We start from the raw sequence: 18,736 nt of genomic DNA, 5'->3' as shown, positions 1-18,736 counted from the left end.
AAAAAAAAAAAAAAAAAAAAAAAATAATCCTTAATTTTGCCAGCATTCATACATTTTTAAATTTGTGATTATCTTTTTCCAATTATAAACTATGAAATGCATTTAGTTTTTGGTTTATGTTCGTTTTTACTTTCTCCTCCATATCTTCACAGTCTGAAACTTGTTTTTCAAATGGTTAAGCTGGACTCCTACTCAAATATAGATATTCAGTAAAAAAAAAAAATATTGTATTTATATGTGCTAGGGACTAGGGAATTCAAAGATGCGGGGATATGGTTCTTGCATTTGAAAAGTTGGGGAGGCTGACCTAAAAACATACAGTCCACTAAAAATAGATTGTAAGCTTTGCAAAAGCAGGAATGAGTTAGTTTTTGTTTATTGCTGTGTTGCCAGTAAATAATTGTTTGGGAGAGTTAGAAAAGCCTCTCAGGGACTGGGCATGGTGGCTTATTCATGTAATCCCAGTAGTTTGGGAGACCAATGTGAGAGGGTCGCCTGAGCACAGGAGTACAACACCAGCCTGGACAATATATCAAGACCTCATTTCTACTAAGAATTAAAAAAAAAAAGAAAAAGAAAAAAAAAAACAAGCATGGTGACACATGCCTGTGGTCCCAGCTACTCTGGAAGCTAAGGTGGGAGAACTGGCTTACGCCCAAGAGTTCAAGGTTGCAGTGAGCTATGATCATGCCACTGCACTCCGGGCTGGACAACAGAGTAAGACCCTGTCTCAAAAAAAGAAACAAGCTTCTCAGATAAGATGATACTTCAAGTATGAAGGAATATTATGTTAGGAAGAAAAAGAGACCAAGGACATTAGCAACCTACAAAGACATGATATGATGATGAAAGAGAATGAAAATTTTAAGGAACATTATAAAATTATGAGTGACAGCAGCATGGGAGGACAGTAAAAGAAAATAAAGCCTCACTGAGTGATAGATTATATCCAAGTCGGAAAGGCCTTGTGTGAGTTTGTAACAAGCTAAGGAATTTAGACTTCAGGGAACCAAGTCTGTCTAGTAATCAGGGAAACTCAGGAATTTGAATTGATGTTAATATTCAAACTATTTTTTTTTTTTGCCAACATTCCTGCTACACTGGATATTATGCAGTATTGTTTCTTTCAAATCCTTGATTCGTGTGTAACAATACATATAACTTAATCAGGAATCCTTAAAATAAATGTTTTTTTTAAAAAAATCTCTGGGAAGTATAAACTTGATTATTTTTAAGTGAACTATAATTTATCTTTAATTTTTGTGAACTAGGGACTCTCCTAAGAAATTATCAAATGCAACTACAAATGCAATTTTTAAAAAGTAACCCAGTTTAAAGCTTTCTTTAAAAACAATATTTTAAGTTTTTATGTTTATGATTTGAATAAGCACAAAATTATCTATTTTTATCAAGAACCCAATTCTTCATGCTCTGCAAATTCTATTTTCTATAAATGTTTCTTTGTAAAAATTTTAATTATACTCATATTTTATTATAAAGATACTGATTTGATTAGCATTCTCCTATCAAACACATCCTTTTGATTATGAACTACCTAAAAATTTCTAAGAAAGACTTGTGAGTGATTCAGAAAACTTTATTTGGTAAAGAGTATGATAGTAGGAATGATTTGTTCTTATAATTCAGCCTCATTAAGAAAAATGGCTCAGGATTGCCTACAGAAATGCCCAAATGTTGTTCCAAAAGTTTCTTTGAACTATTAATATTGAGTTATTTTCAGTGTTTCCATTCAATGAATGTCTCAACCCTTGGTTTTGAGAACATAAGGTTAATTAAAGTGTCTGCTATTTTTTAATGCTATTCCATTGTAACTGCTAATAATAATGAGCATTTTCCTGCTTTATATCAAAAAATTATATTCAAAATGTCATGTGTGTTCTCTGATTTCTTTTCTTACAGCTTGCCAGTATTTGCCGTGCTGAAATGTTTTAATTTATAATTTCCTTCCTTTGTATCTTTTAGTTTTCTCTGTTGCTGCTTTTTCTGTGACACGAGCCTTTCATTATAGTCACTCTTCTTTTTTCCTTCCCCACTTCTTTCTTTTCCTTTTTTAAAGCCATGAGAAGCCGATCCATTGGTGAATGTGCTCTGCCATCGGCCTATATACGCAGTGCTAAAAGTGCTCCTGTTCTGATCCATACTTCCAAACCCTTCTTGCCTGATATTGTTCTCACTCCCCTTTCTGATGAGCTTTCAGGTAGTGCCACCTCTGCTAATTTCTGCACCCCCTTTTTCACTTTTTAATCCTCTGCTTTCAATTTTTTGCTTAATCAAATAAACTCTTTAAAGTTAATTTCTTTGGGGGAGGTGTGGGAAACTGGGAAAGTGATTGAGAAATCAACATTTTGAGTTATTTGAACTCTAATGCTATCCTTGCAGTTCATTCTGGAAGTGCTAAGTTTAGTGCTGTGCCAATGTCCAGTAATTTTGGTTGTAAATGGCCAATTATTATTATTTTTTTGCTCATGTTTGATTTTTTTCTTCCTCTCAGGTGGTTAAAAGAAGTAGTAGTGTATATTTATATCATAGATGCCTTATAAAAGATGACTTTGGAAGATAATCAGAGCATTGACTTTTAATTTCCCATTGTTCTGACTAACAGTGTGGTAAATCTTAAATAATTTTTTCTGTATCATCTATAGTAATGAAACTGAATAAGGGCAATCAATATTTGGGAAAAGTATATAGTCTAAAAGTTGCTTTGGAATCTTTGTATTTATGTTACATGTAATCATATATAGAATTCTAAGGACTCACTCATTTTTAAACCATTCTGTGAAGCCCTAACTTTGAAGGAGCTTCAAAAATTGCTTAGCTTTCCAGTTCTGCAGTACTGGGATGGTCTGCTGTTTTATTAAGCTTTAACTAACATGTAATAAAATGCATGGATCCATAGACTCAATTGAATGAGTTTTGAGAATTGTACACATCCCTATTAGCCATCATCACAAAGTATAGAATGTTTCCACTACCTCAAAAAGTTTCCCAGTGACCTTTTCCAGTGAGTCACCACGTACTCCTCCCCTCCACACAATGATAACTTTTTGCTGTTCATCACCATAGATCAGTTTTATTTTTAAAAAAAATTTTTGGCATAAATAAAATCCTACAGTGTGCAGATCGTGCTAGCTCAAAGAAACCTACTTGTTTTGTTAACTTTGGAAACATAATATAATAAATTAAAAGTGGTTTAAAATGAAATTGGAGTTGATTTTTCAGTTTGATGACAATAATAGAAAATTTGGCATCAATCCAAACCTGAATATCTAGTAAGTATTGGTGAATGAATGGATGTATTTTACACCAGTAAAATTAGGCAGCCTGAAGATTTTAAGCTACCAGTGCAAAAATTGTAAGATGTAAAAATATATAGATGGAATAATATAAACTTTAATAGATGGCAAAAAAAATGGCACACAGTTTTGTTACATGTAATGCTTTGCTACAAATAAAGAATTTGGATATTTTTTTCTCTTTAGTGCTTCATTTAAGCACTATACCTCCTTATGTAAGTAGCACAGATTTTGGTTGCTTACATCAAATTATAATCTAGTTACTTAAGTTGGCAAACAATATTTCTGTTCTTAAAATTGAATTAGATACCGCTAAAAGAAATTCTGAATTTGTTGTAAACTTCTCTTGGATACATTTTTTGCTCCTATTTTTTTTTATAAAAGACATACTTAGAGCATTTAATGCAAACCATTTTTGACATGTTTAGAAAATTAAAATGAGTTTTGGCCAGTTCCATTATTATTTTATTCTGTTCATTTATGTTAAGTACGGAATTTGAATTCTCTTGGCCACTAATACTTAAAAGTTTGATTGGATTAGGCATTCCACTACTGTCTTAAAAAAAACTATAAGAAAGATTTATGTTTTCCCCAAATCTGAAGGAATTTATTAAATTTCTCATCTGCAACTTAATATTTTGTCAAATATTCATGTTAAGTGCTAAAACATTTTTGAAAAGCTAAAACAAAGATAAGGTTGTTCCTTTCAAAATATTCTAGAGTGGTGCCGTAGCCAGGATGAGAAGTTTTTATTTCACAATTCTTGCTTTGCTACAAATACAAAATTCAGAAAGTTTGCTTTTTTTTATGATTTTACGATTTAAACATTTATGAACACTATTTGAAAGGAATTTTCTAAATGGCAATTTTATTTGTTGTATTCCTTTTCCCCATCTGGGGCAACATACCTTCTATGATAAATTTAAAGATTTAGATGGTATTGAGACATCAGTGACTAAAACAAAACAAACTTTATGTCTGATTATCAAAATAAAAATGTTGATTTTAGAAAACATGGATTATATGGAAAACCACATGAAAAAATTTATATAATCCTCCAAAACTAGTGATCATTTATTGGCGTCTTCAAATGCTTTTGCTACCAGTTTTTTATGCTTGTGTACATTAAAAATATAGAAGCATAATTAGTTATTTTGAATTTAAAATCTTTTTTTTTTTCTCTTAGAATTTGAAAGAGGAAAGGAACCTATCACTTTAAAATAGCAGCAAAATCCCGCCTTTCCTGAGAACTGACTTGTGAATGAAGTCAGGATTTTCCCAGCTGATATGTAGATTTAGAATACTTTCCTGGAGATGCAAATAGGTATATAGAAAGATTCACAGTGCAAATCAACATATTAAAGGCCCTTAGAAAACCTGTAGAAAAACCAAAACTGTTTATAATTGAGTATGTCTCAAACTTATTTAAGCATAGAACACCTTTCCAAGTGCACATTACTGATATCCTGTGGCATTAAGGTTCCAGAGAGAACAAATATGAAAATTGAACAGGATTAATCTTATACCAGCGTACATTGTAGAAATCTAAATTACTGGATTGGTTTTTTTGCCTCTGCGATTCTTGGAGGAAAATTAAAGGCTTGGATTTTGCTTCTTCAGGTGTTAGGTGCAGAGCGAAGGAGAGAAAAAGAGGTAAGAGAAAATGTAGGAGTTATAAGAATAGAGATTTGTAAAAATAGTGCTAAATTAAAAACCCAAAATCAACAGAATCTTGGATCTTCAACCAATCATTCTTTAATTGCTGATGTTTCTTCCAAGGTTTGAGTAAATTTTACTGCAAAATAGTTTAATGTACAGGGAATTAATAAGAAAGTGAACTGTATGAAGGGGAAAAAGTAAATGGTTTTTCTTGCTTTCGTATCTCGCCCTAATGTGAACAAGCCTAAACTCAAAATATTTCCTGAGTGTCTCTCTGAAATCAGGAGTTGAGGTTTCTTCAACTACTTCACCTAAAAAACCTCAATGAAACTACTCATAGACAGTCTACTTCTAGCTTATGGTAGAATTTGTCAGAAAAATATTTATCTGATACTTTTGGATAATTTGGGGTGTAAAAGCAAAGTCCTTTTAAATCATTTTTTTAATAGACTAAAATTTATGAGAAAGGACCATCAATTTTCTAAGTACCCTATTTGTTTTCAGCCCTTTTTTCTTCTCCAGTGTTCTTGTTCTGTCTATTCTACCTACATTGTTGTAAGTATGATGCTATATGATAGAGCTTTTATATACATTTTTTAAAATTTGCTCTGTTGCCTAGGCTGGAGTGTAATGGCACAAACATGACTCACTGCAGCCTTGTCTTCTCTGCCTCAGCCTCCCATGTAGATGGGATCATAGGCATGTACTACCACACCTGGCTAATTTTTTAATTTTTTCTTAGAGTCAGGGTTGTTGCCCAGGGAAATTCTGAACATAAAGTTGCCCAGGCTGATCTCAAACTCGTTGGCTAAAGTGAACCTCCCCACCTTGGCCTCCATAAATGCTGGGATTACAGTAGTGAGCCACCACACCCAGCCCATGAAGAGTTCTTCTTAAGCTCTGGGGACCAGTTTGAGGTCATTGGCATTATGTCAATGACACTATTTCTCAACAACAGACTCATCTATAACAGTTTGGAAAATATGTATCAAGTTTGATACAATATGTTGGCTTGCACAAATGTCTAATTTATTCTAGTGTCTGGGCAAGCACACTCCTTGGCCTCACTCTCATTGGCCTTCATAATTATTTGGTAATTACTGTACCAGATTGTACATATTTGGTAGCCCAGTCTGAGAGTCATTGTTTTCCTAATAAATGGATAAGAGAGAAGCCAGAAATCTGAATCATCATTCTTAAGCAAATTACTTTTACTGCCAAGAGTAAAACACTTTAGTGAAAGAAGGGATATAAATGTATATAAACATGGTAGGCAGCTTTGTGTATACTTCCACAAATTTTTTTATGTATTACTTTCTAATCAAGTACTGTGAGTTTCTCATCCTGAAATTAAGCTTACAGACTCAGTTTCTTCCAACTAGTTCCCAAAACTGATTTGTCATTTTTGTTGCTATTAGACTCTAGTCTTAGGCTGTAGTATGTAGACTGCTACTGTATGGGGACTGACCTCTTTTTATTAACAATGCTTTATTATTTGAATTGAGCTCTTTATACTTCTGTTTTCTGAGTATCAAGGAAAAAAATAATAGTATGTCTCACAGGCCTACCCTATTCCTGAATTCTGCCCGATAAGGAGAATTTTCCATCTCATGAAGAAGTAGGCCCTTCTTTGTACAATCAAGAATTTTTTTCCTATGATCAGTGTACAATAAGATATTAGTATTTTACAGATTTTCCACTTGTAATCTGCTGATTGTAGCATAATTCCAATTAGATTTTTTTTCTTTTAAGAGATAGGGCCTCATTCTGTTGCCCAGGCTTGATTGCTGTGGTGCCATCGTAGCTTATTGCAGCCTGGAACTCCTGGGCTCCAGAGATCCTCCCATCTCAGCCTCTTGGCAAATTAAATCTTTTTTTTTCCTGGAATAATTTGCATTAATTTTTTTGAGACAGTTTTATTCTGTCACCCAGGCTGGAGTGCAATGGTACAACTAGGCTCACTGCAGCCTCTGCCTCCTGGTTTCAAGCAATTCTTGTGCCTCAGCCTACCAAGTAGCTGAAACAATGGAAGCCCGTCACCACGCCCATCTAATTTTTTTTTTTTTTTTTTTGGTAGAGGTGGGGTTTCACCATGTTGGCCAGGCTGGTCTTGAGCTCCTGACCTCAGGTGATCTGCCTATCTCGGCCTCCCAAAGTGCTGCGATTACAAGTGTGAGCCACTGCCCCCGGCCTACATTAACTTTTTAAAAAGAACATCTCAAGAAAAATGTGAGGCTAACTTAAACATGGCGTTATATAGCATACTCATAAGCAAAACACTTTTTTTTTTTTTTTTTTTACCCTTCCCCACCCGGCTGCCCCAAGTTAATAACTTTTAGATTCTTTTTTGTTTGTTTTTTGAGACGGAGTCTTGCTCTTGTTGCCCAGACTGGAGTACAGTAGCACTATCTCAGCTTACTGCAACCTCTGCCTCCCGGGTTCAAGCAATTCTCCTGCCTCAGCCTCCCGAGCAGCTGGGACTACAGGCGTGCCACCACGCCCAACTAATTTTTGTATTTTTAGGAGAAATGGGGTTTTACCATGTTGTCCAGGATGGTCTTGATCTCTTGACCTCATGATCCACCCGCCATGGCCTCCCAATAGTGTGTTAGGCACCATGCCTGGCCCATGCTTTTCTTAACATAAAAAATATATTGGTAGTTTATGTTCGGAATTTAAAAGTCGGGAAAACAATTTTAGAATAAAAGAGAAAATAGTCTAGTGGGCTAAATTTTAGTGATTTAACATGAAAAATATTGAGCTTGATTTGTTGCTTTTAAGTCTTTTTATATGATTACAATAATGCAAATACTGCTTTGAATTACCTACAAATTGAACATGTAATCTTGACCTAGAATTTTAATAGCCTCTTAGTATTTGAAACATTGATGCTCTATAGTTCTTTCTTACTTTGAAGTACATTGTCATTGTTGCCCAAGTAGACAAAAACTTAAGTAATTAGCAGAAAAAAAGTTTCAGAATGGCATCAGTTTCTGTGTAAAGTAGTTTAAATGACGTTACAAATTCAGGAACTATAAAAATGTTACTGACAGCTAACACTCGTGCTTGACCAAGAAAGTAACTTAACTTTAGTAAAGGGGATTTTGGCACTTGATTCTATGAATCATTTCAGAAATTATTAAAATTTTCTAGTGATATGTTAGTATTCTAACTGAAGAAGGTTTTTTTGTAACTAACTTGCTTTTTACCAATTAGGAGCTACTTTTTTTTTTTTTTAAGGCACACTTTTCTTTTACTATTTATTAAGCCCATATTATGTGACAGGTCCTCTTTCAAGCAATAGAAATAATTGTGATGAACAAAACAAAAATCCTCAAGAAACTTAAATCTAGTGGAAAGGAGTGCTTTTTTCTTAACATTTTATAAGCTGATAGTATACTTCAATGTATAACTTTCCTTTCAAACTAACAAAGGAGACTTTTGAACAAAATATTTCCAGGAAAAAAATTGATTTTTTAGCCTAGAAATAATTGATACATTTTAATGGTAAACAGTATTAAGAAAACCCAGAGATAAAACTTGACATTTCTGTAACTTTATAGGTTATACAGGAAGCATTTTCTCAGTGTTCAAAAGCAGTTTTTGTAAATCTCTTGGAAACATTTTTATTGTTTCACTCATTAAATGGTTTCTAATGCTTTAGAGTAACATTAATTTTAAAAGACTATACTTTGAGGGATAATTTCTAAGGTATGTTACTACAGGCGTTTCTCTGAACATGTGGGACTGGAAACCGGGAAGAGAAGGTACAGTGTTCTCTGCTTAGTGTGAAACAGACCTTTGGTGTTGCTTTGCTGCAACTGCCATTTGCCCTGGGTGATTCTTCTCTTCCTCCTGGAGAGTAAGAGGACACAGTCTGAGTGGTTTCCCTTAAGAAAAAGAAAAAAAATATGAAATTTTATTTAAAAGCTTTCATTTTTCAAGTTAAAATATAAGCAGCATAATTAAATTGTTTTGAGGGGTATTTTTATTTAAACCTGATGCCACCATTATTTTTAGCAATTCAGTACAAAGTTTTTTCATTGTCTCCGTCTGTATAATTTACTAACATTTGTTTTAGTTAGGTTTTGATTTCTAACATTCTTATCTTTATAAAGATAAATCACTAACCTGCTCTGTGGTTTTTTAAAATTCTTTTTTGTTTATATTGAGATGTTATTAATGGCTAGCTTTATGATTTCTCAGTAACAATTAATTTTTACCAAGTTTTATTTAACAATTAATAAATTATTTTATGAGTACAAAACATATATAACATATTATTCAAGAGATTAAGAGTAAAGACTAATTTCTGCCTTACTTTACACCACAGCTCCTCACTTTGTAGCTGTGTAAATTTGGGTAAGTCACTTAAACAGTTTTTTCATCCATAAAATAGGTGTAGCACCTACTTCATGGGGTTGTGAGGATTGAATGAATGATATGTCAGATGCTTACAACACCTGACATATGGAAAATACTATATACGGTTTAGTTATTATTTAGTCTTTTTTTTTCAATAAAGTTCAGCTGTAATATATTTCCTCAGCTATTTATATAAGGCTTGTTAGAGTCAATTATGCTTAATTCAAGTGCCATTTGTATTGGCATAATACAACCCTCTTGATCTGAATTTAGCAGATAGTTGGTTTCCTTTCAGTGTTATTTTCGTCTTTGATTTTATGTAATTAGTATTGTTATGTACCATGAAAGAACTATATTTAAAGCTTAAGACTTTGAAAATATCATTTAAATTTAAATTCTTCAATACTACAGTATTGGTAGAAAAAAATCCGGTTACTTTTTTTTTTTTTTTAAAGCTCTTTCCCTCTTAAGCTTGCACAAAAGTTTTAGACAGTCATGTATGGTAACACAGTTTTAGAAAAAAAATAGGCTGAAATAATGGCCAAGTTTTCTAATATACAGGGTGTGAGGGCTGAGTTTGGGAAGGAATTCCTAAACACGCAACATCATAATTATCTTTCCTGGCTTCTTTAGAATGGAAAAATTGTGAAATATCAATAAAAGAAATTAAAAACTAAAACTAATATTGTATTTCTGACGTTTTTGTATTTGCTAGTGTTATAACATTAGATTTTAATGTTTTGAAATCTTGATTTTGACCTTTGGTAAAATAAAATCCCAGCTATAAAATTTGTAAGAATTATTATAGAACAGTTATACAGTCTTTATCCTTGGCTGAGTTCTTTAGAATATTGTATGGAAAGAAATTTAGACTGCATGTTGAAAATAATCTCTGTCATTGAGGCAGAAGTTCTTATGATCTCTTATGGCAGATGTAAAAAAACCAAATATTTATGTTTCTCAAGATGCACAGATATGAGTTAGTTATCTGCTGTATTAACCAACACTTAATGAGTATAAGTGCATCAGTATGAAGTTTTTAAGGAGATAGTTCACTTTTCATTTAGAAAAATTTCTAAGTGGAATGTGAGGAAGAAAACAATGTCATTTTTTTAAAGTTACACATTCCTCTCATTTTCATGACGAAAAGTTAATTGTTTCAGCTTCAGGAGATACTATATATTTGACCTATGATGGGAGCCTACTAATATATCATCAGGAATATACTGGAATCTTGGCATAATACAAACCTCTGTTGATCTCAATTTAGTATAAAGTAAGTCCGTATGGACCTCATACGAAGAGGGTGATATGGATGAAATTGCAGAAGGACTAGCCTTTTTTCAGCCATAGTATGGTTCCCAAAAATACTCTGAATGACTCTCTCCATTTTATAAATGAGGAAACTGGTCTCAAAGTCTAGAGTAAGAATCAGCAAATTATTTTCTAATCTTGGAAAGTCACTGCTTTGCTTCTGGATCTAAATTTTCTAATTTTGATGACTCACTTATAGTTCTGTTACATTTAACTTTTGTGCAAGAAGCCTAATAAGTAGCAACGGCTTACTTTTTGACTCTGTCCTTTCTTCATTATATTTTGCTGACTTCTGAAAACAATTTTTTTTTTGTTATTTCTAGGTAACTTGTAGATTATGATGGATTCATAGACATTGTATTTTGCTTCCAAAATTCCTGTTGAGAATTTGTATATATCTGAACAGTTAAATGGTTGTTTCATCCTGTGATTTTCAATTTCATAAATATTTTTGAGGATTTACCATAAACTTAATGCTGAAGGCAGTGAAAATAATGCAGTGATATGTAACACTAAGCCTGTTTCTCAAACTTTTTTTATTGCAAATTTGATAACGTAACTTAACCTCTCTGGGCTTCAATTTTCTTATCTGTGAGAGAGTTAGATAATCTCTGAATGTCCATCTGTAATTCTTGAAAAGATATGTAAGAAGCCAGAGATACAGTTTTTAGAGCTTGATGGCTGTTTAATGGAAAAGGCCAATAACAGGCAGGTAAAGTTTCTTCCCAGCAGATATAAGTAGTGTTTTTGCCAAAAACAAAAGAATACAATTGATTTTAAAAAAAACATATTGACTTTATTTGATGTCAGTGAATAAGATTTACTATAATAAAGTAAAACACTTTGGGAGAACAGATAGTTTCCTGACAAAGAGAACTTTAGGAAGAGGGTAGAGAGTTTCATTTCTCATATCTAATCAGACAGAGAAGCAAAATTTGAAGAAAAGATGCCTCTTGTCTTTTTTGGGTAGGAAGCTGGAGAATTTACTAGACCCTGTAGGAGTGTACAGTGGGATACTTGGATGGGCTTTCTGTGTTGAGGTCTATTTTTTCTGCTTGGAACTTAAGTAGGAAAAATTGAATAACATTTGAATTGCTTGATTTATTGGCACAGCGCTATCTTTATCTGCACTTCCAAATGTTTCATCACCTCACTGTCTGTTTCTATGCATGTTAACATTTTAAAATGTGTTTTGGTAGTTTTCTAATTCATTGACACTACGTGCTATATTGGCTTGTTCCCATCATTTTTTAAAAAAACAGATTTGTATTTTGATTTTCTTTTTCATTGAGCTTACAAAAACCTCATTTTTTTTTAAATTTTAAAGCATATGCAATAGGGATTTGTTAAAATTAATAATAATTACTTTTTATATTTATGTAGTTCTACTCTACATAACTTTTTTTCTTTTACAGATATTGATGATGCTCAAATACTTCCCCGCTCAACTAGAGTCAGACATTTTTCACAAAGTGAAGAAACTGGAAATGAAGTTTTTGGTGCTTTGAATGAGGAGCAGCCATTGCCTCGAAGTAGCAGCACTTCTGACATCTTGGAACCATTCACTGTTGAACGAGCCAAAGGTGCAGTTCCTGTCATTGACAGTTCATCCCGCCATGCACCAAGCTTGCAGAGTTCCACAGAGGCTTCTTCAATAACTAGATCCACTGAAAGCCACATCACTGATACTCATAGTAGAGAGTCTTCTCTGGAAGTTGGTGATAGCATATATGACCATCTTTGTCATTTAATAGGTCCAGTAGGACTTGCAGATTCAGCTTTTGAACAAATCCAGTACATTGACCTTGAAGGAGATGATGATCTTCTTTCCACCTTGAAAGAATATTTTAAGGAAAACCAGGAAAATCATAGTAAAAATGAGATAGGTAAAGACCTAGCCTCTCAGGAAGTGACTATTGCAGTAAACAGGGGTGAAAGGTTATCATTAGATAAAGTAGAATGCACAGATCAGGAAATTAGATCCGAAAATATCACCTCTTTTGTTGGGACTCCTGAAAACCTACAGTTTCAGAAAGAACCAGACTCAGCTGTCTTCATGAGTAACATTGCACCTGTCCAGTCAGACAGTTTTATTAGAACACAAACTTCTGAAAAATCTAAGCAACTAAACAGTGATAAACAGCCATCAGAGCCTAGTTCAGATAGCCCTTGTGATAAAGAAAAAAGGAAACATCTATGTAGACAAACAGCCACAGAATTAGATGCTTGTGTTGATGTAACACTAGTTGAAAAGCTTAAGAGTGTGCAAATTAATGAAAAAATCACTGTCCCACATGTTATGCGTGCCAAGAAAGCAACAGTAAAAGCACCTGTTAACCGCAGAATGCCTCACATTACAAATACTAGCAAACTTTCTCCAACTAAAAGGAGTTTGTCTGAAACAGTAACTCATAGAGCTAAAATCATGAAAATTGCTACCAAAAAACGAAATAGTGTTCATGTTACTTTTAGACCATCCACTGAGTCCGTTCAGTTTTATAATCCTCTGGAAAACAAAGAGGCTCCATGGAAGATGAGACTGCGGAAGCTCGGTGGCTTTAGTAGTAGTAGCAGCAATAGCAGCACCAGCAACACCCATACCAGCTCAAATAGTGCTGCGGAGCTAGTAAAACCTGGTGTGTACAGACCTCTAGATACACTTAATACTGCATCAGTAAGTAGTAAAACAGTGAAGGAATCCACAGAGATTCCCACCACCATGTTACAAAAAGAAGGAATTGCAAGTAATCAATTAGGTAGTCGTAGTACTCTTAGGTCATCAAGTCATGAGGCAGGACTACAGCAGGGCTCCCTGGGTGGCGTTTATAAAACTGTTGTACATGCTCTTTCGAAGCCGAAGGCAAATGTTTCCCCACAGAGGCAGAACAGAATGCCACCAGAGGCTCCACTGAGGGATCTGTACAGTCATGTAATGGGCTATTTTGGAAGGAAAGCTGCAGGTGAGCACTAACAGTGTGCAGAGCGCAAAAGGAGAAAGACAGCACCAGTTTGGCTTAATGCAACTGAAGCAAGCTATAAGCAATCAAAAAGCTTTGGGATGGTCACTGCTTTCTCTCTGTTTGGTTATGCATGCGCCTATTCCCAGCTGTATTTTTCCCAGCATAGAATGTTTATTTAAATTACTAATTTCCCTTATAAGGCATTTAGTTAAACCTCTTTGCTGCTGAACAACAATATAGGAAAGAGTATATACAAGAAAATTTCAATGACCTATCAAAGACTACTTAAATCAAATATTTTTCTGAGTGTATACCACGAGTGTGGAAATGAAGTTTACCAAGGAGTTATAATGCTTTCTTCCCCACCCCACTGTAGTTTAAAAGGGCACAAGATATATCTAATTGAATTTATTTATTTTTACTGCTGATTTCTTTCATTTTGTATTTTTTCTTGATAGAAAATTACCTGACATCTAACATAATAGAAATCAAGGTCCTACAGCCAGCAATGTTATAGTTAACTATCAATGATGTGGAAATTATTTCTTAAATCTCAAAGTGAATTTAATCACTTTTCATTTAAGCCATTTCCAAACATGCTGTAGGCTTTTTAGTTTTGCATTCATTTATATGGAATGCAAGTTATAACCTTGAAACACTTTCATTACTTTCTTTTTTTCTGAGATTTTAAATGTACATAAAGGTTTCACAATAGCCAATCATGATTTAAATATGGAACCTCTATGGACACATAAAGAAAGCAAGATTATGGTAACTGTTTATCTTGAGTCAAAGTTAAAATAACTTTACGTGTATAGACTGTTAACTTTCAGCAGTAAGGTTGGTTTTGATTTTATTTGTTTTAACATGGTTTTGTTAGCATGATTAACAACGCTGTATAATGCATCTTGCATTGAGCCATTAATGCCACCTGAGGGCAGTATTTGACAGCTTAGCAAAGCCTGGCCAGTAATATAAAGATAATGGTATTTCACAGTGAGCTTCTGACCAGTATATTTTCTTAATCTGAAATACTTTGTAGTTTATTAGGAACATAAACAGTGCTGATTTTCTTTTCATTGCAGAGAAATCAACTTTTCAGTAGCATAGTAGTGACATAGATAACATTATTTTCTGTAAGTTAGTTTCTCAAGTCTAAAACTTTATTGTTAATGTAAATGGTAAAAAAAAAAAAAGTAGTCATACAAAAATCAAGATAACTATTTTGGATTTTTTTTTTGTAAGAAAACCTTTGCGAAAGGCAACTTTTTTTCTTAAAGCACTAAAACTAGATTTTATAGTGGATAGAAACAGCAGTGTATAAAAATCATAGAATTTGTATTTATAAATACTCAAATGCATTTGTATGCATTTAAGTTTGAGTATTTATAAATACAGGTTTATAAATACAGAGTTTTGCATAGATTCAAATGATATATTCCCTGAAAATATTGTTTAGGAGAGAAATGGAATTGTAAATTGTTAAGGCTCTAAATAGAAACACTGAGTCAGGAAAAAAGATAAATATACCAGTTTCTTTATAGGCGATATTAACCTAACTTCAGCTAGTGCTTATCTATAAGCTTTCTTGCTGTTTAAAGTTATACTGAAGATTGACTAACATCTGCTTAGTTAAATAAAGTAAATATCAATTTACTAATTCTTAAAATTAAATCTAAAAGAAGGGAAATTATTCATAAATGCATGTTTGGCAAATAATTGGCATAGGTACTTTGTTTTGGATTTTGTTTGTTTCAAAGTTAGAAAATGAAGTTAAGTTTTTCCTCACTATATATAGTTATTTATTTATTTTTAGTCAATAAAGAGGACATGAGCCAAAAACTGCCTCCTCTTAATACTGATATTGGCAGCAGCAGTGCCAATGTTCCTGATCTGATGGATGAGTTTATAGCAGAACGACTTCGAAGTGGCAATGCCTCGGTAAGTTTTATTTTATGTATTTAGTTTTATAGAGTAGAGTAGAGAAACTTACAGATATGTATCTATATACATATATGTCAATTTATATATGGGAATGTTTATTCAAAATAGCCTTTCCTCAAAATATAACCCTTTTATGAATTAAGAATTTTGAATTACATTTTTATAATTTTCTTTAAATCTAAAGACATAAAGCAAGCAGCCTCATGGTTTTCACCAAAGTGAAATATCAGACAAATACCTCTACACAAGTACACAGATACAAGCAAATACCTTTATAGTCTCCCCTTTTCTCATCTTTCCTCATAGGTTACCCTGGTGCCAGCTGCCAGCTCTCAGTGTGAAAGATAGGAATGGAGGTCTTCTGTCCCATCTCCCATAGTTACATATATATAATTTAAAGTAAAAAACATATATAATTTTTATTTTTGTCTCAAGATCAGTTTGTGAACCAGCTCCCATAGTTTTGCTAGCACAAATATTGCTAAATCATTTTTAAATAACTTTGGAAGAGACTTAAAAGTGAACTTTATCTTGAATGTTAGGATTATGGCAACATGAAAACAGAAGCTCTTTTATCCCTAGTAATGCTTAATTGTTAGGGAAGGATAAATAGATGTGGAATTGACGTTTTCTTGAGATGGAGCCTTGCTTCACCGCCCAGGCTGGAGTGCAGTGGTACAATTTCAGGTCACTGCAGTCTCCACCTCTGGGGTTCCAGCAATTCTCCTGCCTTGGCCTCCTGAGTAGCTGGGATTACAGGCACGTGTCACCATGCCTAGCTAAGTTTTCTATTTTTAGTAAAGATAGGGTTTCACCATGTTGGCCAGGCTGCTCTCGAACCCCTGACCTCAGGTGATCTGCCCACCTCAGCCTCCCAAAGTGCTGGGATTACTGGAATGAGCCGCCACACCAGACCTGGAATTGCTTTTTTAAAATTTTGTGTTTCATTTGGGTTTGACTTCTCTATAACTACATTATATAACCACATTTTTTTTTCCTTGAGTGGATAAAAATCATAGAACAACATCTTTACTGTCATTCTTTTCACTCTCCCACTGTCTTTTTTATTTGCTGCTCTTTTTTCACTTAAATACTCTCTGCTGGTATAATTTATATTCACTGCATGTATCCTACTGAGGCTTAAGAGTCACAGGCCCAGCATCATATGCTGTTTGGGTCTTTAGTCAGACCAGCAAGAGGTCAGGCTCTAGCTCCATTCAGTTACATAGATTGTTGTGAGTGTTTTCTCCACCCCTACTTCAGCCTCTAAATCTCAGTATTTATTGTGACAGTTTGGAAATTAAAGGTTTCAGATGCTTAAAGAGAATAAAAACTTCTTTTTTAATGGCAAAACATTTCTTGACTTTTTAGACTATGACAAGAAGGGGAAGTAGTCCAGGCAGCCTCGAAATTCCCAAAGACCTCCCTGATATTCTAAACAAGCAGAACCAGATGCGCCCTATTGATGACCCAGGTGTGCCCTCAGAATGGACTTCTCCTGCCAGTGCAGGGAGCAGTGATCTTATCAGTTCAGATAGTCATTCGGATTCTTTCAGCGCTTTCCAGTATGATGGCAGAAAATTTGACAGCAAGTATCTTTTTCTGTTTGAATATTATGTGTTATATTGATTGTCTTCTGTTCAAGACTGACTTACAGATTATGTAGCCATCACCTTCCTCTCCAGTGTTACTTAGGCAGTGGCTTCCACATTCGGAAAAAAAGAAAAATTTAGAGATAGGGTCTCTATGTCGTCTGGGCTAGTCTTGAACTTCTGGCCTGAAGGAGTCCTCCTGGCTCAGCCTTCCAAGTAGCTGGGATTACAGGTATAAGCCATCATTTCTGGCCCCACTTATTTTTATTTCAATTTTCAGTGAAATTTCAGAGGCAATTTTAGGAAATCACTCAAGTTGAAGGTACTTTATTTTGCTCAAATTAAGAGCATTTAAAAAACAAAAAGTGTGGTCCCTTCTTAAAAGAAATTATATTTTTAAAACCAAAACTGTCTAAAGGAAAATAATTTAGTATGGTCCTGATACTAAAAAGACAGTCATGATTATGAGTTGCCACTGTTTCACCCACTCATATTTGAGAACCAAATATTTGGATTATGTTCAGTACTGCAGTACCCAGAACCCTTGAGTAATTGACCCATGTTACAGTAACATCAGTGTGATATTACTTGGTGCTATATTGTTACCACTTAGTATTGCACTTGGCAGTCAGTAAATAACACCAAATTAAAAAAAAAAAAAGTTAAAACTTTGGAAAGTGAAGAGCTGGGAGATGCATTGGAGAATTACATGTTTCCTCCCTTCATGGCTTGTACACTATTCTGATCTAATTGTAATCTTCAGAATGTTAAGATTATTTACACTTGCCTGAGAAGTATGTAAACAGAATGGATGTATGAGGAATGTTTATGTTTGATCATTTTGCTGATTTAGCTCTCTTATAAATATTTTTACTTTGTAATTGGGACTCATATAATAAACATTTCTTCTTCCTGCAGATTTTGGCTTTGGAGCTGACATTGGGGTTATGTCCTCTGCTGATGTGGATTCAGGTTCTGGCCATCATCAGAGTGCTGAAGAGCAGGAAGTGGCTAGTCTAACTACCCTTCATATAGATTCTGAAACAAGCAGTCTTAATCAACAAGCTTTCTCTGCTGAAGTTGCAACCATCACTGGTAAAGTTATTTAAGGGAATGTGTTTCTTAAATGTATTTTTTAAACCTCCAAAGAATCTGATTAAAATTTTGAGAGATTTTAAGTATTACTTATTGCTACTTAATATTTTTTTTTCATTCATCTTTATGTAACAATGAAGGGGAGAAAATACATTAGTTTCTTGACCTGAGGTCTGCTGGGTTAAGCTTCAGAGGACTCTGTGAACTTAGTGTTTTACACACAATTTTGTATATATATGCACTAGAACATTTTCTGCAGGATTAAAAAAATTTTTAATAGGAACATGATAGATGTATATATTTATGGAGGACATGAGACATTTGGAGTGATTTTTAAACTAAATAACCAAAAAAGTTAAAAGTACTGCACTCTGCCGGGCGCGGTGGCTCAAGCCTGTAATCCCAGCACTTTGGGAGGCCGAGGCGGGTGGATCACGAGGTCAAGAGATCGAGACCATCCTGGTCAACACGGTGAAACCCCGTCTCTACTAAA

At 34.0% G+C, this 18,736-nt stretch overlaps 1 protein-coding gene and 1 pseudogene across 1 annotated transcript in view; both read left to right on the top strand.

The window, feature by feature from the left end:
- The window catches only part of RALGAPA1 (Ral GTPase activating protein catalytic subunit alpha 1), a 285,382-nt gene that overhangs the window by 128,785 nt on the left and 137,861 nt on the right, over window positions 1-18,736 (top strand). Inside the window, exons 16-20 of the mRNA XM_037739396.1 lie at window positions 2,078-2,218; window positions 12,068-13,612; window positions 15,429-15,553; window positions 16,928-17,144; window positions 18,067-18,243. Of these exons, the coding sequence (XP_037595324.1) occupies window positions 2,078-2,218; window positions 12,068-13,612; window positions 15,429-15,553; window positions 16,928-17,144; window positions 18,067-18,243 (2,205 nt within the window). The remainder of the gene's footprint in view (window positions 1-2,077; window positions 2,219-12,067; window positions 13,613-15,428; window positions 15,554-16,927; window positions 17,145-18,066; window positions 18,244-18,736) is intronic.
- Window positions 8,655-8,859, top strand: LOC119471694 (annotated as a pseudogene).

Source organism: Cebus imitator, unplaced genomic scaffold, assembly GCF_001604975.1.
Source record: "Cebus imitator isolate Cc_AM_T3 unplaced genomic scaffold, Cebus_imitator-1.0 Scaffold69, whole genome shotgun sequence".
Taxonomy (NCBI): domain Eukaryota; kingdom Metazoa; phylum Chordata; class Mammalia; order Primates; family Cebidae; genus Cebus; species Cebus imitator.
The sequence above is the reverse complement of the archived record's forward strand: the minus strand, read 5'-3'. Positions and strand labels throughout refer to the sequence as shown.